The 21962-nt window shown below is 52.6% G+C and overlaps 1 protein-coding gene across 2 annotated transcripts; it reads right to left on the reverse strand.

The window, feature by feature from the left end:
* Nucleotides 1–1255: 1255 nt before the first annotated feature.
* On the reverse strand, nucleotides 1256–17156 carry LOC121159909 (influenza virus NS1A binding protein). 2 transcript variants are annotated; one of them, XM_040985372.1, is made up of 14 exons: nucleotides 16968–17156; nucleotides 13877–14077; nucleotides 12358–12487; nucleotides 12023–12192; nucleotides 11831–11906; nucleotides 10780–10953; nucleotides 10413–10538; nucleotides 9145–9252; nucleotides 4768–4882; nucleotides 4322–4546; nucleotides 3897–4018; nucleotides 3557–3815; nucleotides 3293–3466; nucleotides 1256–2203 (listed from the first exon to the last, which is right to left on the reverse strand). In XM_040985372.1, the coding sequence occupies exons 3-14, from the start codon at nucleotides 12466–12468 to the stop codon at nucleotides 1950–1952; spliced, it is 1914 nt and encodes a 637-aa protein (XP_040841306.1). In that variant the 5' UTR covers nucleotides 12469–12487; nucleotides 13877–14077; nucleotides 16968–17156; the 3' UTR covers nucleotides 1256–1949. The 2 variants fall into 2 exon arrangements, with proteins under 2 accessions (XP_040841306.1, XP_040841307.1); XM_040985373.1 differs by lacking the exons at nucleotides 1256–2203; nucleotides 3293–3466; nucleotides 3557–3815; ... (1 more) ...; nucleotides 4322–4546; nucleotides 4768–4882 and having other exon boundaries at nucleotides 9239–10029.
* Between the last annotated feature and the right edge of the window lie 4806 nt (nucleotides 17157–21962).

A 21962-nucleotide genomic window follows, 5' to 3' on the forward strand; every position in this document is an offset into this window, starting at 1 on the left:
ATTTTATTGGAAATTGAGATGTACAGAGACAGATCCATCTACTGGTTCACTTCCCAAGTGGCTTCAACACCTGCAACTGAGCCGATCCAAAGCCAGGAGCTTCCTCCAGATGCCATGTGGGTGTGGGGTCCCAAGGCTTTGGGCTGTCCTTGACTGCTCTTCAGGCCTCAAGCAGGGAGCTGGATGGAAGTGGGGTGGCTGGAACGTGAACCAGTGCCTATTAAGGATCGTGGCGCATGCAGGGGGAGGATTTTAGTCACTAGGCTACTGAACCAGGCCCAGCAGCAGACATTTGAGGTATCAAGTTGTACTGTTTCAATATCCCAAGCTGTTTCAAGGTTAACAGTGACAGTTGCGAACAGCAAGCTAACTCATTGCCTGTGGTGGCAACACCCCATACGCTTGTTTGTGTCCTGGCTGCTCCGCTTTCCGTCCAGCTTTCCGTCCAGCTCCTTGCTCGTGGCTTGGCAAAGCAGTGCAGAAGGGCTCAAGTCCCTGGCGTCTACACCCACATGAAGGCCCAAGCTCCATTTGGGGAGTAAACCAGCGGATGATCTGTCTCTACAGGGAGAAAAGTGCATGTCGAAGAACAGGGACACATCTTCTAGCCACAGGCTCCACCAGCTTTCAGTAACGACACATCCCGGCCACCAACACCGTCGACCTGGCCTCAGTGGCAGCACGGGGATGCTTGATCCCAAAGGCTCACACAACACGCCGCAGTCAGCACGTCAGGGAGAGACTGCGAGGGTCATTGTTGAAAACCCCAACCAATCTTTATTTCCTTATTCGGAACAGAATACATAGAGGTCACATAAAAAGTAATCAGTCAAATCCAAACCTGCCAAACTAAACCTTCTGACCGACTTCTGGTTCAGACGGCCAAGCACTGTGTGCCAAACGCACGTCCTCATCTGGTGGTTCTGAGAGCTCAACAAGGCACATGAGGACAGCAGACACGGCAGCCATCCTGCTGCCTGCGTGCATCCTGCTGCTTCTCACCCTCGGCACCAGAAACCGTCCTCGATGGTCTTGGTAACGAGCATAACCCTGGACGTTCGTCTGTGACAGGGCTGCTGGCACGGTCATGTCAGGGCCCTCCGGCAGGTGCCTCATGGCATCCCACCCACGACTTGCCCCCCAGCAGATGAAATCTCCACTCACAAACCCAGCACAACTTCAAGTGGAAAGAAAAACACAAAGGGGGAACTCTCTGGAAGCTCAAGTCCCTCACCGGCGTGAAGTGCTATCTCTTCACGTCTCACTCCTTAAGGCAGAACTTGAACAAGCTGTATTCAAACCAGTGTTTCGTCTATCAGTTATTTCACTGCTCAGCAACCACATTCAAACAGTGCTGTAGTTTCAAAGAAAAAAAATCACTGCCCAAGCCTGAACTCTGGGTGCTCGTAGGGAACGCCCAGTCAGCAGTGCTTCAACCTGCACACTTCTGCTGAAAACAGAGAAGGGTTCGAAGCAACAATAAAGGAGTAAATATTTGGTAGCAAGTCAGCTTTTAATTAAAGAATACCATTCATTTAAATAAGACTTTTTGCCAAGTGTTCCAGTTGCTGCAGAGGGCCGAGGAAGCCCCACTGTGTGTCCTGAGGCCCTGTGTCCGTCCCCCAGGAGATGTAGACTTTCGCTGGCACAGGGGTGCAGAGGGGACGGGAAACGAGGGCCCAATCAATCCAGTTTCTGTTACAGTACTCATTTCCAGCAAGGAAAAAACCACCAAAGAAACCTCGAGTCTTAAAAATACACAGAACGTCATCTTTGCATTCCTTTCCAAACACAAAGTATGTACAGCATGTTTAATAGTATGCAATATGCAAAAGCTCTGTGTTGCTGTTAGCAACTTCACTCCCACCCGCCCTCCATATTCACCAGTGTGCCTCTACTAAACACAGTTACATCACTAAGCCTGTTAGTTTGAGAGGGTCTTAAGCTTGTTAGAATTGGAAAATCTTTGTGTAGGGGCTCCACTCATTTGCCTCAAGATTGTAGACTTCCACAGTATTCAGAAACTCGTTGCCATCGAACCCTCCCACCGCATAGATGGTGTTCCCCACAGTTGTGACGCCGGCGTTGCTTCTGGGGGAGGTCATGTTCCCCATCACCTTCCACTCGTTCCTGGCTGGGTCATACATCTCCACACAGCTGATGGCGTGAGAACCATCAAAGCCACCACCTACAAACAGCTTTCCTGCAAGACAGACAAGCGGGTGAGTCCGGAGCTCGGTGTACAAGGGGCAGCCCAGGTCTGCCCTGCTTCAAAAATGTAATTCAGCGTCATCATTCAATGCCTACCTACTGTTGGGGCACACGCTTGTTTAATACAAATACCAACTGCCAACCCAGAGCTTAGGAAAACTTAAAGGGTTCCACGGCAGTTCCCTGGGGCACTTACAATTACCCAAGGAATAAGACAGAATTGGCAGCTTGCAAACTGCCACAATAAGTGGCAAATTCCAAGATTTCTTTTTCCGATTTTTCCGCTAATCCATCACACAGAACTCAGAGCCCAAGGCAGTTCTAGAGAAGCAGGTTTCAGGTAACTGAAAGACTTCTCAAAGGGCCCAGAGAAGGATGCTGCTCACTCCTATGTCTGCACACAGCTCTCTCCAGATGAACTAGCATTCCACAACCAGTGCTAAGACATCACCACTCCACAGCCAAAAATCAAGGAGAATGTTTATTTTTATCCGCAGGTTTTGTTTCTGGACAGGCATGGAGTATATATAATTTTAAAAACTAGTATTTCCCGGTTACCTTGTTTTGCAAATAAAACAAATTTTTGTTCTCAAGAAAGGGAAATTCAAAATCCACAATGATGCATAAAGGACAATGACTTAAGAATTTATTAAATTTTGTCAATATTTGGATGCACTGACTAGAGCAATGCATAAGTCATTTCTAGAGGCCAGTGCTGGCATGCAATGCGGTGCTGGTTTGAGTCCTAGCGCTCCGCTTCTGACCCAGCTCCCTGCCAGAGGCCTGGGAAAGCAGCAGAGGATGACCCAGGCTCCTTGGCTCCTGAACTCATGTGGGAAGCCTAGAAGCTCCTGGCTCCTAGGTTTAGCCTGGCCCAGTCCTGGCTGTCGCAATCATACTGGGAGTGAGCTGGCAGATGGAAGCTTTCTCTCTCCCCCTCTATAATTCCAAACCTTAATTCAAAATTTAAAAAAAAAGGAAAAAGTTCTAAAAGTAAACTTGATGCCCACCTGCACTGCCACAATGACTGCTGCTCGATACATGTCGCAGAATTCCAGAACAGACTTGGCCGAGCACTTACCATCAAGAACTGCTACTCCAGCTCCCCGCCTTGCCACGTTCATGGGTGCAATTAAACTCCAAGTGTTATTTTCAGGATTGTAACGTTCTACTGTGTTCAGACAATTCCAAGATTCTGCACCTCCAATTATATACAAGTAACCAGCAAGCTCACAGACTGCAGACTGGTGTCTACCTGTGAAATCAAGTCACATCAAGACGTTACCACAACATCTCCCACCAGTGTGAAGTACTCAGCACTCTTAAAAGTAAGAAATGAACTTACGGATGTTGAGAGGAGCACAGCTTGTCCACACCTTTGTTACAGGGTCAAACACATCGCAGTTTTTCAGTCCTTTTTGGCCGTAAGGGTCAGAGCCACCGATGATGTATAACTTCCCATTGAGAGCACACACTCCTGCATTGCAGCGGTTTGTTCTCAGCTCCGGGACTGGAGTCCAGTCATCTAGGTTTGGGTCATACATCTCTCCACAACTCAGGTCATCAGAGTGGCCGTTGGATCCACCCACCACGTACAGCCGGCCCTACAAGGCCAAAGATGGAATTAGGCCACCCTGGGTCGGTGAGGCCAAACAGGAATTGCTTCTGCAACACAATATGCTTACCATCAGCACAGCCATCTGAAACCGAGCTCGCGGGGTGCGCATTGGCGCAAGGAAGGACCAGTGATCCGTCCGCGGATCGTAGCATTCCACCGTCCGCAGACACTCCTCTCTGTTATAGCCACCTGGAGTGAGAACCACAAAAACGCCCACAATGAGCCTCAGGACCAGGCCTTACTGGATCAACACTACGAGGGCGAGACAATTCGACTAAGCTGCCACTGGCCTTGAAAACTGACACAGGAAATTTATCCACAGAAGTGCTTCAAAGCCAGAATCACCATTGACCTTACTGGCCATGTGCTGTTTCCTTGGGGAGCAACAGAAGGCATCTCAAACCCTCCCAAAGTCAGCATGCAACACGCAAGGGCGATGTCCATCCCAGGCTGAGCCAGGTCAACACTTGGGAGGCACAAGGGGTCTCTTACCTGCAGCTATGAGTCGGCCGTTCATCTCTGCGGTCCCCAGGCCAGAGCGTGCATACTGCATAGGAGACATGGCCTTCTCTATGAGCTCATCTGGGTGCATCTCAAAACTTAAACTCTTAATTAGTTTTGGAGTACTTGTTGGTGAACTCTGTGGGCTGTTTCGCCCATGGAGGAAAATAACACAGAATATGCCATCCAGCACAGCCAGGCACAAGTAAGTGTTATCTGCAAGCATAAGAGTTCCATGTTGGAGATGCGGTGTTCACTACCTCTGGTTCCTGTATGATCCTCAACTGGACTCCGCAGTCTCTGGTTCCCAGGGCGGAACAATCTATTGCTTTCCGAATGTGACCGCTTTTGCGTTTCGTCCTCCAATCTACTGGAGTATTAAACGGACAACACTCCCCGACAGACACACGGAGAGCGGACAACTGTCATCTACTTACTTGAGGTCTTCTCCGAAGCAACGATTTTCCACTCATGCTTAGGGCTGGAAGAGGACAGACACCCGGCGGAGCTGCCACTGAGCTGCTTGTGGCCATTCTCACGTGGCGGCTTTTTCTGCAAAACCAAAAGGCAGCTACAGACACCTCCCAGGGACTGCAGGTGGGCACCTCGTACCTGAGCTACCTGATGCCACTGCGCACACCACGCAGCCCAAACCCGCGTGGGACTCCTCAGCACGCGACATTTTGCAGAACCAGCACTTTCCAACTGACGGAAACCACTCTAATGAGCAAGGCACAACTACACAACTACCCTAGTCAGAAACTGAGGTCGGCTGGAGACATTCAAAGACACTACAGTCCACTGAGCCGTACAAGAGGGTGGAGGGAAGGGGAAAAAAACCAACGAAAATCCACCTCATTCACAACCTTCCCACAGACGCGGCATGGTATGAATTAACTAGGCCAACATACTTAACCCACTGTCTCCATGAGACTAAACCACAGGTAGTACCACCCTCTACACCATGCCAGCATAAGCTCAGCTAGTCTTACCAAAGCATCTGAAAGGGAAGGAGCGGCTACTCCAACAATCATTAAAAGCTTATTTCTTCTGTGCTACTTTAATGATAGAATGGGAGTTCAGAGAACCACCCCCACCAGAGCATGCAGGAGCATTATGGGGGAGAAATGGGGCAATGCCGCCACCTCCTACACCTGCCGAGGGATGGGCTTCTGGGGCATCCTTCCAGTCAGGACAGCCCCGGCCACTCACGGGAAGAACCACGAGCCCCGAGAGCAGCAGCCAAATGCACACCTTCACCTCACGACTCATCCTGGGGCCCGCGGCCACAACACATCACTAAGCTTTCCGTTAGGGTAGAAACAAAAAGCTATCAGAACAAGCGGAAGATGCTGGTAGCTCTAAAAGGCTAGGCCCAGGTGGTTCAGCGAGTGTGCTACGAGGAAAGAGGACAGCGCCCACCCCTGGCTATCCGAGCTCCACTTGAGGTACCCTCCCCCTGAAGCCATTTCAGACTGAACTGTCACAGCTCAGAATTATGCACTGCCTAAGGCAACTCAGCTAAAACAAACATTAGCCATGCTATGAACTCTGACAGGCTAGTGTCACAAAAATACTAAAAAAACTGCTATAAAATAGCCGATCTTTTCTGCTATTATGAACTACGAAGTATATAAAATCCACTCTCAACTGGTAAGAACAGGTCCCAAGGACCTGGTGCAGTCGCCTAGTGGCTTAAATCCTTGCCTTGCATGTACTAGGATCCCATATGGGTGCTGGTTTGTGTCCCAGCAGCTCCACTTCCCACCCAGCTCCCTGCTTGTGGCCCGGGAAAGCAGTCGAGGACGGCCCAAAGCCTGGGGACCCTGCACCCGCGTGGGAGAGTCCGAAGAAGCTCCTGGCTTTGGATCAGCTCAGCTCCAGCCATTGCGGCCACTTAAGAGTGAACCATCAGACAGACCTTCCTCTCTGCATGTCTGACTTTCTAATTAGAAAAAAAAGAGGGATCGCAAGTGTCACTGTGGACAATACGCAGATGAAAAGATCTACCGCGCCCCAAACCTCACAGAGCAGGGCCTCAAGTTCAAGTCATGGGTCTGTCTCCAGTCCTGGCCTCCTGCTAACGCACGTGCCAAGAGGAAGCAGAGATGGCTCGGAGGAGAGTGGAGGGTGTTCCTGGTACCAAGCCTGACCCAGCCCCAGCCGTTCCAGGCAAGTGGGGAGTGAGCCAAGGAGAGGAAGGCCCTCCTGCCGTTCTGTATGAACTATAAGCAGGAGCGAGTGACCGTGAAGGGTGCTGCAGAGACAAGGAGTCCTCGAACAAGCTCGTGCCTTATCTGCCAGGAGTGATCAGTAACCTCCTTTGATCACAGCCTCCCCAGTGCAGGCAGCTTTTAGGACACTGGATTCTAACTGTCCTGCTCCTGCTCAACCTGTGGCCTCGTGTCATCTCATTCCTACAAGCCACACTTGAGAGGCCCACTCATTCTGGAAGCTTTCCCTGAATCTTCGTAGGCCATCACTGAGATCCACTTGACTCACCCTTTGTGTGCCCAAGGAGTCTCCCCTAATTCACCCGTAAGAGTGTATTATGAAACCAAACTGTGCTCTACCTTGTTTTCAAAATATCCTTCTATCAATGTGCATGTATGAACAACCCATCTTTGCCTTCACGCCTTTCCATTAAGCCCTCAGGTACTACAAGCTTATCTACTAGACATGCTCGGCTGTGAGAACAAGAGTGGTCCAAGGCAAAATGTTACGAAGCTGAACATGTCCAGACTGCTGCCACTGAACAGGCAGCTGTCCACCTAACATTCATGAACGCATACACATCTTTGTTCAACACCAGTGCCTTGCACTCACTCCCGTCTCTCCCTCGGCTGTCAACCTACACTTGGCCGCCTTCACCCACTTGCCCAGCCTTCCCTTCTGCAGTGCCTGGGAGGCCACCAAGCACAGCCTCTGTCCAGTGCATCTCCACCTGCCAGCTCAACTTCTGGAGTTCCCAAGCTGCTCCACTAGCGCCTGGTCTGTCCCCTCACCTCTGCTGCATTCTCCCCGTACACGTCTATGCACTTCTGCCCCATCCTTCCTCCCCGCCCAGCAAGCACAAGCTAACCCTTCCATACTTGGTGGACCCATGCCAAGCGTCACAGCCTGTCACTGGCTGGGCCGTCTCTGCTGACTGAAAAGGTACTCTTGGGCCCTGCACAGTAGCCTAGTGGCTAATGTCCTTGCCTTGCACGCACCAGGATCCCTTATCAGCATCAGTTCATGTCCCAGCTGCTCCACTCCCTGCTTGTGGCCTGGGAAAGCAGTGGAGGACGGCCCAAAGCCTTGGGACCCTGCATCCACGTGGGAGACCCAGGAGAAGCTCCTGGCTTTGGATCAGCTCACATCCTCCGGCTGTGGAGGCCGCTTGGGGAGCATACCAGCGGATGGAAGATCTTTCTGTATCTACTTCTTTCTGTATATCTACCTTTCCCATAAAAATAAATGTCTTTTTTTAAAAAAAAGGGGGATTCATGTTAATGTAAGGGGCTGGCACTGTGGCTCCACAGGCTAGTCTTCTACCTGCAGGCATCAGCATCCCACAAGCCCTGCCGCTCCACTTCCCATTGAGCTCCCTTTGTGTCTGGGAGAGCAGTGGAGAGCCCAAGTCCCTGGGCCCCTACAGCCACATGGGAGACCCAAATGAAGCTCTCAGCTTCACACAGGCTCAGCTCCAGCCACTGTGACCATATGAGGAGTGAACCAGTGCATGCAAGATCTCTCTCTTCTAAGTCTGTATTTCAAATAAAAATAAATCAAAAAAAGCTTAAAATGGTTACTTTAGGAAGGGAAATACCCTATTCAAGGCAATCAAAATTCTCAACTTGCTCAAACACAACAACCATTTCAAAATTAAATGCAGCCCGTCCCCAGCGCCAGACATCCCAGTGAACTAACACAGGGAGGACATGACCATCCCGGCTGCACTCGCCCACGCACGCTTTCCGTAACTGGGGCCCATTCACACTGCTTTATAGCTTAACCCCCGTACAAACCAATGCTGAACTAAAGAATGCTTCAGGACCATTCATGCAGATGCTCAAAGTGGGCAGACTCATCCTGCTGGCAGCAAGCTGGAAGCAGGGAGGGGGAGAGGGCACAGTGACGGCAGGGCCTGCCACCTGGCGGGTCTTATCGGCTGAGTCATCACTCTGGGACACCTGCAGTTGGTCCGTGTTCTGGATGCCCCTTGTTCATAAGCTAAAAATGCCCATAAATATCTGTTCCCATCCCGTGTCCCACCCCCAACCAAGAGCAAGAGTCAGGAAGGCTTCGTGCAGGCAGATGGCTCAGTAAGGACAGGGGACATGCCTTCTAACGTGTCACTGACCCTTAGGTTTAGAACACTGTATACAGACTTCACTTGTCACTTCTAACTCAAGAAAGAAGGGTATGAAATATCCAAACAAGTTGTCCACCACTGAAGCATCACCCCAGCACTCAACTCTGCCCGTTAGTCAGGTGTGTGCAAGACACTATTTTTGATAATGTAACCAAAATAACACTTTTTGTTAAAGTGCTTCGTCTTACTGGCCCTTTTTCTTCCTACTTTTAAGTCCTACCTATTTTACGAGGGAGAAAAAACCCTGACACATGGAGTTTCCTAATCTGTTCATTTCTCCTCATGTGGCAAAAATGCCAGGAACTCCAAGAGACGTTTTCTCCCGAGAATGTGTCATTTCTGTCCAGTTACATCAGTGAAAGTCATCTGCTTTCCTTTATTAAAGGAAAATGTATATGCTACAGGACTCGCTAATCAAACTTGAAGCTGAGGTTACCTCAGACTGTGCAATGTGTACCTGCACAAACTGAATGTGGTCATCATCACTGCCAAACACCTCAGCCTGTCCTTCTAGAAGGTTCCCATCAAGCAGCTTGTGATGAGCTGAGTAGTACAAGGTCTGAACCTGCAAGACAGCAACACAACACCATGTGGCTCCGCAGTGCGCAGGCCGTCCCCGACGCCGCTGGCACCCCGCGCTGCTTGCGCTGCTCCACGTCTGACTCTGGCCGGTCAAGAAGCACACAGTCTACTGGGTCACCTCCTCGGCTTCCCTGGCTTCAAGGAACCTACTCTCCAACGGTAATATGCATACACTCGGTAAAGCATACATATTTCCAACAAAATAATCAATGTGGTTGACACCTTTGAAGAAAAATGGTCTGATGTGCATCAACACATTTCTTTCCTGCGGACAATGTCAAGAAAAACAAAAAAACAAATGCAAAAATCCAAGCAAGTTGTAGAGGTTATCTCCCCGGCAGATGCTAACAAGGGCTACAGTGTCTAATCTCAGGTGGGGACCTCACAGGAGCGTGTGTCACCCCTTCCAGGACACCGGGAGGGCGTTCTCCTCAGCCTGGAACTCGGGTACCCACTGGCCCACCTGTGTGTTTTTATAATTCCTACCATTTTCTGCATCAACTCTGTTGCTCTTGCATATTTTAAAAAGTAGCCCAAGTTACATAAGTGGTTGCATGTGTGAACACCACCGATGGGGGAAAAAAAAAAGCTTAAAGAGAAGAATCCTGTAAGGAGTAAACACCGTTAAATCATCATGGCTCTCTGCCCACAGCGGGTTTTCTTAGGAGAGCCTGGGCAGGACGCTGCTTCTTTGCGTGTCAAGACACTGGAGCTTTCTTCGGCCTCTTCAGTCTTGGGTATCCTAGTTTTGTTAATAAACCTATGGGGAGATAAATCAATGGGGAGGAACAACCATTAGAAGCTTTTACCTACTTGTCACTTAAAGCAAAAACCTGTGAAGAAAAATCAAGAATCTACAGAAAATTTCAGTACCACCTCCCATTTCTAAAGCAAATTACATGCCACTTTAAAGAAAGTTAAATAGCACATAATGAGCAAAGAAATAAAAAAGGAAAGCAGAAGACCAGACTGAACGGTTCAGTCAGCTCACCTGGACACCCCCCGCTCTCAGCTTAGGGGTACCTACAGCAAAATTTAAATTCTTCAGGGTCATGGTTGTGAAATAAAAGTGAAAGGGAATCCTTCACGTTATAGCAAAATATTTCTTAAGAATTGCTCCATCCCATTTACTTTACAACTAACCTCTTCCAGCAGCTCCTCCAGACTGTCTCCGTGCTCCCAGATGCTACGCTGCACCCAGTTGATTACCTTTGTGTATAACTTGCCGTTGCTGGGCAGGCAGGCATTCTCTTCAAGCATCACCTCCAACTAAAGTCAGGGAGACAACACGGCCGTCAGTGTGCAACTTCCAATTCCGGCCTCAATTTCAATCTCAGTAAACTTGTCACCAATTTCACACAAATCGTAAGAGTAAAGCAGCAGCCGAGCCTACTGCACTGCCAAGATTTATCATCTCAAACGCCCGTTTCAGCACCATGACTCACTGGCTCCGGGCAGACACTGTGCCTGGAACTAGCGACTTCTAGCAGCTTCTGTTTTCACTCCCTACCTTTAGCCGTGGAAGTTTAAGAAACTCCTCCTCTTCTGAAATTTGTAGCAAATGCTCCTGAATGTAGGCATCGACCTTATTCAACAAACGAGAGTCTCCCATACAACTTGCAAAGTTTCGGTAGGAAATGCAGCTGGTTATATCCATTCTAGACAGCAAATAATCACCACAAACCTTGGGAGAGAAATGTACGTCGTCAATCTTCACATTCATTCTGTCCAGCAAGTCCTACCTGACAGCAGCATGCACGCGCTATCAAAAGATGCACAGCTGAATCAAAAATTTAAAAACCACCAGTTTAACAGCGGGAATCAAACATCGACAATCAACCGCCTGAGCTGCTGGAGGTGAGAGAGTGATGGGCATTACAGCCATGAGCTGCGCTTCCCAGGAGGCGGTGCCAGAGCAGGCCCTACCAGAGGGCAGGGGTGTGCAGGTGCACAAAGCAAGTGGGGAAGATACAGCAGACAAACAGGCTGTAAAAAACATAAGAAAACTGGGAAATCATTTTGGGAATGGCAACTGCAACAGCAGAATCCGTAACAGGAGGGAAGGCCGGCAGATCTTAAAGAACCAGCCAATAGGCACTGCAGGTTTGTGAGCCACACACTGTGGCTGGAGGGCAGCTGCAGGTCACAGTGCGAACAGCTACACAGGGCTATGTTCCAATGAGCTTGGCAGAGAAGCCCACATCCTTGGGCTGGGAATCAGTAAGTGCTTCTCACAGACTAAGGGAGGGAGAGCAAGCTCAGAGCAGAGCGCCGAGGACTGAAGGCACGAGGTGAACACAAGGAAAAGCAGAATAGTTTATGTCATCAGACGCCGGCACAGCCACCCTGCCAAAAAAACTGTGAAAAGACCAAGATTTGAGCCAGAACGCCTTCTGAGTGGCACGTGTGATCTGTTCCATCACTATTTCAGCCAACCAGAATAACATACCGTGATTTTTGGGTAAGAGACTAAGCAAATGTCTTAGGACAACTCCCACATAGATCCTCAAGGTCAGACTGTGGAGTTAGTGACCCCTGCACCGAGGGGACCGATACTCTACCTGCTTCACTCTGTCCATCTTCAGCTTTTTTGCTGCAGAATAAACATCTTTTACTAATTCTTTATCCGCTTTCAACCTAAAAAAAGGAAGTTTGTTATATTTATGATACCAAGGCCTTAAAATGCAATCACTTCAATCATTTAGAGATGTGGAATTTCCTAACGCTATCTTCCTCGTTCGTGCTTTACTTACTGAGCAGTGTACGCATAGTTCAGCAGGACTTCCACGGCCTCTGGATTGAGATCATCCAGTTTCACGTGAGAAACTCCGTGAGGGTCACTGTCGCTGTTGAAGATTTCAAATAAGTAGGGGCTGCAGCAGGCCAGCACTGCTCTGTGGGCCAGCATCTCGTGGCCGCAGACCTGAGGTGCGGGAGAGCGGGCATGAGAGGCAGGCACAGGCAGGGAACGAGCCAGCCGCCTCCCATGGCTAACACACGTCAAAGTCCTTTCGTTAAATGCCTCAAAAAAAAAAAAAAAAAAAAAAAAATCCTCGATTCCCCAAGTTTCCAAAGAGGTTTGAAATACCTGCAGGCGCACATCACAGAACTGGCCACTTTTCCTCAGGGCATTCAATTTGGCAACAGAAGACTCAATAAAATTCTCATCTTCAAACATCAAATATCCATTGGGAATCATTTTTTCCTTGTAATTTTAGCTAAGTGGCAGAAAGAGCTGAGTTATTTTACTTACAGATGGTGGTTTCTAAAAGTTCAAATGCTAACACACTATCTTTATTCTCCATTTTATTTTAGCAGTGGCACACAAAAGCTAACACCACGGGCTGGGGCGTGACGAGCACCCCACATGCAGACACGCCGCCGGCTCAGACGGGCACCCCACAGGTATTGCAGTTTGTGTCCTGCCTGCTCTAACTTCCAGCCCAGCTCACTGTTAATGTCCCCAGAAAAGCAGTGAAGATGGCCCGAGGCCTTGGGCTTCTGCATCCATGTTGGAGGTCCAAAAGAAACTCCTGGATTCCACCTGGCCTAGCCCTGGCTGATGCAGTCATTTGGGGAATAAACCTGCTGGTAATTTCTCTAATTCTGCTTTTCAAATAACTAAATAAGCAAATCTTTTTTAAAAAAATCTTATCATGGGGCCCGGTGTGGTAGCCTAGCGGCTAACATCCTTGCCTTGGCATGCACCAGGATCCCATATGGACGCCAGTTCTAACCCTGGCCAACCTGCTTCCCATCCAGCTCCCTGCCTGTGGCCTGGGAAAGCAGTCAAGGACGGCCCAAAGCCTTGGGACCCTGCACTTGCTTGGGAGACCTGGAAGAGGCTCCTGTCTCCTGGCTTCAGATCGGCTCGACTCTGGCCGTTGTGGCCACTAGGGGAGTGAATCAGTGGACACATCTTTCTGTTTTTCCTCCTCTCTGTATATCTGCCTTTTCAGTAATAAATAAATAAATCCTTTAAAAAATGTATCACATTGAACTTGGCTAGAACAACTCCGGCACTAAATGGCCTAGAGCCTGTGCAGGCCCACCCCCTGATCCTGCTCAACAACTGCACAGCCTGCAGAAGCCCATGTGCATGTGGCAACCCTGGCGCAGAGCGAGCTCCTTGGATCTGGGGTGCTACGCCTTCATGGTGGACACCTCAGAGCCAAGGCTGCTTCCTGCGGCTTCCTTCCCTCTGTCCCGCAAAGCTACCTATAACCAGATGTAGCTGTGGGCCACTGCCAGCCTTCCCCTCCTAACTCAAAACCGGAATGTCCCATCGCCGTATCTGCCTGGTGGTTTTTCACTATGTTTTGAAATACATGAGGTAAAAATGATTTTGTATCTGTTCCCTCAGCTTTCTATATTCTAAATCCCTTAACTTCTTCAGATTAAATAGAAACTTAACGCTTTTACAAAGGTTACATTTCCCCTTTACCTGTAAAGGAATGACTATACAAAATGTATTAATAAAGTTAACAAGGAGATTTCAGTTCCAAGTCAACACAGTTTAACACCGGTAAAACACTTGCACGTACACACTCCCGTCATTACAGGCCCAGGAGGGCACCCCGCGCCTCCTTCAGAGAAAGGGCACTCACCAGCACAGCGCCGACACAGGCCGAGACGGCTCCTTCTGCCAGCCGGCGACCCCGGGACAAAGGCGTGAAGACAGGCCGCGAAGGGAAGGCACGCGTGGCTCGCTCTACTGGTGACCCCAAAGCAACAGGCTTGAACTGATGTGCTCAAGTCCTTAACAGCTAGAGATGGGGATTTCTTCTGTGAAAGCGACGCATCGCAAGCTGTAACAAAGACAAACTCCAGTCAGCTCTGCAGCATGGACAGACCGGGCCACCAGCACCGAGGCGCACAAACTCCCCGGGGCCGAGCGCGGCGCCCATCCCAAGCGCACAGGCCTCATACCACCGAAGCACTCCTCACTTACCTGCAACTAACCTGATCATCTTTCACGTCCTTCCCCACACGGCCAGGGCTGGTGCGCATGCTTCAGCGGCACGCAGTGTCAGAGTGAGTCAACACAGCACTCCCTGGGACCCGCAGCCTTCACTGGGACCCAAACAGGGACCCGCTCCACAGACACACCACACAGCCTGGCTTCTGCAGCTTCCTCCTGCCAGCTCGTCTCCAGCTGCGCTGCCCCTACACGGGCCCCTGCCCTTCGGTCAGCCCGCAGCACCTGACGCGCCGTGAGCGGCTAGCTGATGAGGCGCTGCCCGAGCCCCCAGCGCACTTCAGATGGCCCGCCACACCAGTCTAACCCGGGAAACTGCAATTCAGTAACGACACTTAAAATAACGTGCACACTTTAAAAGCTGGACATCCTAAAACCGCCGGGGTTTGCCTTCCACAGCTATCACGCCCGTACTTCTGTCCGAGTCAGCAGCCGGGGAGCCACTGGAGGCCAGTCCAGTTCTAATGCATTCAGCTCACTACGCGTACAGTAAGTGTGGGGGCCGGAGCCCCGAATCCTAACCAGTTTCTCCATAACTGAGGCTTCATTTTAAGACAACCCGAGCACCCAGCTCGGGTTACTCCAACACTGAAACCTTTCCATGCCGTTACACAACACAGATGTCTGACCGACACGGTTATCTAGGTTAGCTAATTCAACCTTTCTTGAGAAATCAAGTCTAACGAACGTTTTCCAAAGACACAGAAAACTATCCACAGCATATTTTTAAACCTTCTACCATTTTCGGCCAGCAGCTAGCTCAATAAGGAAATCTTTTCTGTACGGTGCACGCTGGGGTGGCAGCCCACAGGTGGAGCCAGCAGCTCCTCCCTGTGCTCCACAAGTGGAAGACTCACAGCTCAAAGGCATTCCTCTTTGAAAATCAAAAACAAAATAACAATAAAAGAACCCACAAGCCCTGTCCTACACACTTCCAACATTAACCGGCTTTATTCCTGAGCCTGTCTTGATGGAGCGCTAGATGGCCCAGAACTCCTGAAGCACTCGCTGCTCAGCACTGTCAGAGCAGGACAGTGAGTCCCACGCACACGCGTGGTTTCTCAGTTCTTAATGAGCCCCACCTCTTTACTACCCATTGCTCAAAACACAGCATTAAGCTGACTTCAAAAACTAGCCCAAGTTTATATCACAATAAGTCATGTAATCTTGTTGGAAGACCTCACTCATATGTAAAGTTAGCGTAAGCGAATTAAGAGTCTTAAGCCATTCCCCCAAACATATGTCTTACTACAACTCTTCTTCGCTCATGAAACCCAAGCACAGTAGCTAATGAGGAAAAAACTCCTTTGAAAAGGTCAATCAAAAGCCATGTACCTCAGTCATGTCACAGCAGAAAACTTAGAATTGTACCTGACATTTAACATCGTTTCAACTAACCCAAGGAGAAAACAGAAGCGGGTCAGATCAGCCTGTTCTGATCAAGACAACACATTTCAGTGGAAGAAAGGCAGGTTCGTAGGAGAGCAGCCCGCTGAAATGAGCTTCACTGAGTACAGCTCAACAGGTCAAGAGCCCTGAACACAGGCAGTTCGGCCTCGCCCCAACTGGCTCCTGCAAGCTAATGCTGTCACCTTCCACAGCGCCCTCAGGGCCTCGGGCTCTCCCAGGCAGGCAGGCCCACTCCCAAGACCAAGGTCACCACCACCACTGCAAAGCCACTCGCTCCACCACACCAACACCGGGCACCCAACGCGGCAGACACGGCTGCAAGGCAATGCCCTGATCAAGCAGCCAGGAAGACAGAGAAGCAGAACAGTGAAACTGGGACAAAGCGGGGAAGCCTATGACAGCACACAAATTCCAGAAGCTGCAGCTGCTGTGGCTTCAGGAGGCTCCATTCGCAGGATGCAAGGCCAATGTGCGAGAGGAAGTGAGACCAGCTCGCAGGGCGCCTCAGCCTGGCTGTGGGACAGCCTTGTCAGCACTACCAACTTCAGGAAGCACAACAAGCTCGTTCTCAGCACCACGCGAAGGGGAAGAAAAGCAAGAATTACTACACGTGGGGCAGAGCAAACACTGCAGGTGGTAAGGTCCCAAGCTCAGACTCCCGTGTTTTCGGCGGCGCTAACAAAAGCCCAGGAATCGCCCTCTACCCAGCACAGGGCCCCAGCAGGTGCACGGCCGACAACCTCGACCTCGGAGCAGCCCAGAGACAGATACTTTATCGCAGCATCTAAGAGGAAAATGTTTCTTCCAACAGGAAAACACCTAAGTAGCTACAAAACCACCTCCACCTGCCCCCTGAAATGCGGCGGTTGAAAACAACAAAACCTCGGCTTGCAAAGGCAAGAAACCAAGAGACACGAACGGAGAAGCCACACTACACCGGAGATGCTCGGGCCCGGGGAGGAAGCGGATAGGAACCCCGGACAATGGCCACCCGGTGGGCCGTCGGTGGCGGGCCGTGGGCACGGGCGCGGGCCGTGGGCGGTAGACGCGGGCCGTGGGCGGTAGACGCGGGCCGTGGGCGGTAGACGCGGGCCGTGGACGCGGCCGCCCCACGCGCCCCGCGGGACCCTCCCCGCGCCCGCCGCGCGCCATTGGCGGGCCCCGCAGTCGCTCAGGGCCGCCCCGCCCCGCGCCGGGGCCCGAGACGCGGGCAGCGCGGAGCGGGAACAAAGGCCCGCGGCGCCGCCCACTGCGGCCCGGCCGAGGACCCCGCGCTCCGGGGCGGGAAGCGGCCGGCCCGCGCGCCTCACCTGGCTCATGGCGGGGCAGACGGGGAAGCTCATGTCTGGCGCCGCGACGGGCAGCAGCAAGCGGGGCCGGCGGCCGAGGGCGAGCGCAGGCGGCAGGGGGCCGCGAGGCGGCAGGGGACCGCGCGGCCCGTCCGCGGGGCAGGGGCCGGCCGAGGATCGCGGCTGCCGCTCCCGCCGCTCCGCTGCTGCGCTCCGCCGCCGCCCGCCGCCCAGCGCCCGACCTCCGCGCGCGGCCGCCCACTCGGCACGTCAGCACGTGCGCCCGGCCCGCTTCCGCCCGGCCCGCCGGCCAATCACGGCCCGGCGTCCGCCCGGCCCCGCCCCGGCGTCCGGCCCCGCCCCGGCGCCCGGCCCCGCCCCGGCGCTCCGCGCGCTCGGCCCGCGCCAGGCGGCTGAGGAGATGGCGGCGTGGCCGCTGCGGGGCCTCGTGGCAGCGGCCGCCCCCGGGCTTCGGGCTTCGGCGCGCCAGCGGGGCCGCTCCGGGCGGCCGCGGGAAAGCTGGTCTGCGCCTCGCGCCGCCGCCTGCGCCCGGCCTGTGCCCCGGGGTCCCGGGCGGCTCCCAGGGGAGGGGCTGAGGTGCGTGAGTTCTAGACCCTTCCACGCGGCGATCACACGCCTGAGCTCTAGGCGTGTGGGGAGGACCTGGCGTCCCCGCCTCGCTGGCCGCGGGGTCTTTGTGAGCCAAGACAGGCCGCTGTTAAAGACCCAGCGATCCCCGAGGCACGGATGCACCCTTACCCGCCCTTGTTGGCCTCTGAGGAGCAGACTGCCCCGACTGTCCATAACTGTGAAAATGGGCTGAAACTTGGAAACTTAACCTACCTGAGGGTCATTTCAACTTTTTAAAGATCTGTTTACACCTCTTGCTGCTGGGGCCAAGTCAAAGCCGGGCGCCTCCTCCGGGACTGGGGCCACTGCCTTCCCCCATCGCAAGCACAGAGCTGGGGCGGCCATAGGGGATGCCAGCCCTCAGGGCGGGCCCCCACAGGCTCATCTTGCCCCTGCTCCTGCCGTGGGCACGCTGTCCCCTCCCAGAATGTGGCTGGTGGGTATTTCACCCCATCGCTTTGCTAGGACTGCATGACCAAGTGCCACACGGTGACTTGAACTAACGGGTGGCTCCACAGACGGGGAGGCTGGCTTCAGTGCAGAGGTGCAGGGCCAGGCTGCAGACCTCTGTCACGCCTCAGGTGGCAGCTCTGCCTGCGGCCAGGTGACTCCGTTTGGGCGGTGAGCATGTCTGCCCAGACTTGCCCCATTTAAAAGGGCACAGCAGGGCCGGTGCTAGGGCATGGTACAAGAAGCTTCCGTGTGTTGCTGGTTCACATTCGGCTGCTCAGCTTCCCACTCAGCTCCCAGCTTCTGGCTGGGGGAGCAGCGCAGGCTGGCCCAAGCGCTCCCACCTGGGAGACCTGGAAGAAGCTCCCAGCTTTGGACCAGCTCCGCTGGCCATCTGAGTGAGCCAGCAGACGGAAGATCTCAGTCTCTCAGAATCTGTTTTTGCACACCGAGTGGATTGGAAGCCCACCTCACTTGTCTTGACTAAGCCTGCAGCTACTCGGTTTCCAGGTGAAGTTACACTTGGAGGTACCAGAGTTAAGACGTCCATGAACAAATGGGCAGGGAAAGAGTCCCGGACACTTTGGAACAAGTGCGGTGTGCCCAGCACACTTGTTAGGCCCTCCGAGCGCTCTAGCTTAGGGTCAGAGGTCTGCAGGCCCGCAATGCTGCCAGCCTCCTACAGGGCACGGCACAGGGTCGGCCAGGCATGGGGCAGCTCCGTGCTGCTCAGCTGCTCCCGGCAAGTCCAGCCGCCGTCCCCACGCGCCCCGGCGCAGGAACAGCTGCCACCTCTCCCAGGTGGCTCCTCTCTGCTGTAACTAGTCATGCTAATAGTGATATGTTGATTTAATTCAATAGGGGCTCAGGGGCTCAGACAACGTGAGTCTTAGTCTTTTTTTTTTCTTTGGAAAGACAGATTTACAGAGGAGAGAGAGCTTCTGTCTGCTGGTTCACTCCCCAAGATGGCGCGATGGCTGGAGCTAAGTTGATACAAAGCCAGGAGCTTCTTCCATGTCTCCCATGTGGGTGCAGAGTCCCAATACTTTGAACTTTTCTCCACTGACTTCCCGGGCCACAGGCAGGAAGGTGGATGGGAAGTGGAGCAGCCTGGACATGAACCGGTTCCCATATGTGATGCCTGCGCTTGGAGGTGGAGGACTAGCCAATTGAGCCAACACGCCGCCCCCAGTGAGTACTAGTCTTAACCTTAGTTTTTTCTGAAGCCAAACTGTGTTCAGCTGTGTGGAAGCTTCCTTTCAAAGACCCTCATGGTATTCCAGGTGGGTATGGACAAAGAGTTGTTAGCGGGAGACAACAGCATTGCAGTGCCGGGGCTAAGCTGCTGCCTGTAGCGCTGACCTCCATCTGGGCAGCTGTCTAACTCCCAGCCACTCCACCCTGTTCCCACCCATCTTCCTGCTAACCTGCTGGGGAGGAGGCGGTGAATGGCCCAGCACTACCCGTGGCGGGGCCCCAGCTGAAGCTCCTGACCGGGACCCACCCATCCACCCCACAACGCTGCCTTGCAAATCTAAAATAGCAAGAATACTAATAATAAAGCTAGCATAGAAGCCACTGACATCTGCATCGGGCAGTCTGAACAGGGAAGGTTGAGTATGGGGTTACTTTCCACAGCTCACCCTAGCTTTGAGGGGGTGAAATGTTAGTGGCAGAGAAATCAGCCTGAAATGCACCACCCAGAGGAGGCAGCTGTTCTGAGGGACCAAGGCTGGGGCTCCCTGTGACCAAGTCCTGTGGTGGTGTGGTTGGGGGCGGGCGCTACAGGTGTCTGTGTCCAAGGGAGTTAGACCTTGCTAGAAGAGGCCCCGGGGGAGGAAGGCGCCGGGCCGTGGTGGCCACGCGGCAGCAGTGAAGGAGGCCTCTTAGAACTCCAGGGCCACGTGCTTCCCCCCCACCAGCTCTGCTGGCGACCTCTGCTCCCTCCCCCACAGAACCCTGCAGTTATATGAACCTGGATTTGAAAGAGCAAACTGTTTAAAATTATACCAGCTCCAGAAGCACACAGCTGCCAAAAATGGACACCCTGTGCAGTCTGCCCAACCTTGCCTGCGCCAGCCGCTCGTTCTGCTTGGCCCCTTGGGCACCTTCTCTGCCTTCCTTGGCAGAGGCCTGCTGGGGCCCGGGTTAGCAGGTAGCCTCACAGGTCTTCTCCATGGTGTCTATTTCAGCCGGGGCTCCTCCTTTACTGTCCCCAGCAGCCTGTCCCTTGGGCGTGGTCGTGGTGGCAGCTGGGGGTGGATAGGCAGCAGCGTCTCGCAGGTTCCCGTCCGCTTAGGGGTCCTCCACCTCTCCCCTCATGCTCATTGTTTACGCGGTGAAGCTGCTGTGTCAGGGTTCCTAGTTTTTCATCAGGCACTAAGTGCTTTGCCTGCTGGGAATGCAGCCACCTCCACCAGGGCGCCCTGGCGCGCCTCTCCGGAGTGGCCGTCTTCAGCTCTGGGTTTGGCTCCTTCAGGTGGTTGTAAGGTTCATGACCTCTTCAGAGCAGAAACAGAAAGTGGTGGTGTCACCAAAAGCATGAGAGGCGTTGGGGGAATCTTAGAGCGTCCACACTCACTTCCTCCAAAGTAGGTCATTGCAAATTGCTGTTGCAGTGTGTGGCTCGGAGAGCCTGACGCCGCTCTCCAAAACAGCTTCCTTAAGAAGTGTTCCCTTTCAGGAGCTTTCCACTCTCCCAGCGGCATCCTTAGAGGGTTTTGATCAGTATGGAGCAAACAGCTCAGATTTTTTTTTTAAGATTTATTTTTATTGAGAAGGCAGATTTACAGAGAGAGGATCTTCCATATAATGCTTCACTCCCCAAGTGGCTGCAAATGGCTGGATCTGAGCTGATCCAAAGCCAGGAGTCAGGAGCTTCTGGGTCTTCCATGTGAGGGCAGAGTCCCAAGGACTCCACTGCTTTCCCAGGGCATAAGCAAGGAGCTGGATGGAAAGTAGAGCAGCTGGGACATGAACTGACGCCCATATGGGAGGATGGCACTTGGAGTTGGAAGATTAGCCAGTTGACCCAGAACTCCAACCCCAGATTTTTAATTTTTTTTTTTTGAGCCAAGGATTGTAGAATTCTCCAAATACATCCTTCAGCATACTTGAGTTCTGAGTGTCCTTCCTTGCCATCATCCCAACAGACTGTTTTAACAGTGGCTTTTGCTAGCTTTCTTCATCATCAATGCCAGAAATTTTACCCGACACAACTATTTATGTTTTCTTGATTTGATGAAGTCAGCAGAGAGAAATCTTGCACCCACCGATGTCCGCTGACACCCAGGCAGGGCCAGGCCATAGCCAGTAGCCTAGGCTTCAGTCCAGGTCTCCCACACAGTAGCAGAAACTGAAGTACTGAGTCTTCCCTGCCACCTCCTGGGGTGCATGTGTGCAGGAAGCTGAGCTGGGACGAGAACCAGGAGGTGGGCCTCCCCCGCTGGGCCAAGCCCTGCATTGCCCAAGCTCTGAGGACAGTGCCAGCTCCCTCATCTGACAGCCGGGGTTCCCAGACAGTTTGCTCAGGAACTGCAACTTTTCAGAACAGCTCAGACTCCTCTCCTGCCTTCCCTGTTTGGACCTGTGGTCATGAGTGCTGCAGTCAGCTCCTGAATTTGATCTGCAGTTTGGGCCTTCTAAAGGAACCCTCATCTAGCCAGCTTACTAGCTGAGAATAAGAAAAGCAGGTGTAGGCAGTGTCTGCACCAAGCTGAATCTGGTCATCACCTTAATCAAATGCGTCAACAAAAGTCACCAACACATGGCAGGGTCCAAACTGTTTCAGCTAGAGACCTTCTTTTGTGATCAGATCCAAAAATAGGGTCCCTGCTGGTGACAGATGTGGTCAGCCAGTCCCTGCCTGGGGCAGTGAGGCCACTGGGGGAGTGAACGAGCAGATGGAAGATCTCTGTCTCTGTCTTTCAAATATAA

The sequence above is a fragment of the Ochotona curzoniae genome, unplaced genomic scaffold (genome assembly GCF_017591425.1).
Source record: "Ochotona curzoniae isolate NIBS_2020 unplaced genomic scaffold, NIBS_Ocur_1.0 contig_430, whole genome shotgun sequence".
In the NCBI taxonomy this organism is placed as follows: domain Eukaryota; kingdom Metazoa; phylum Chordata; class Mammalia; order Lagomorpha; family Ochotonidae; genus Ochotona; species Ochotona curzoniae.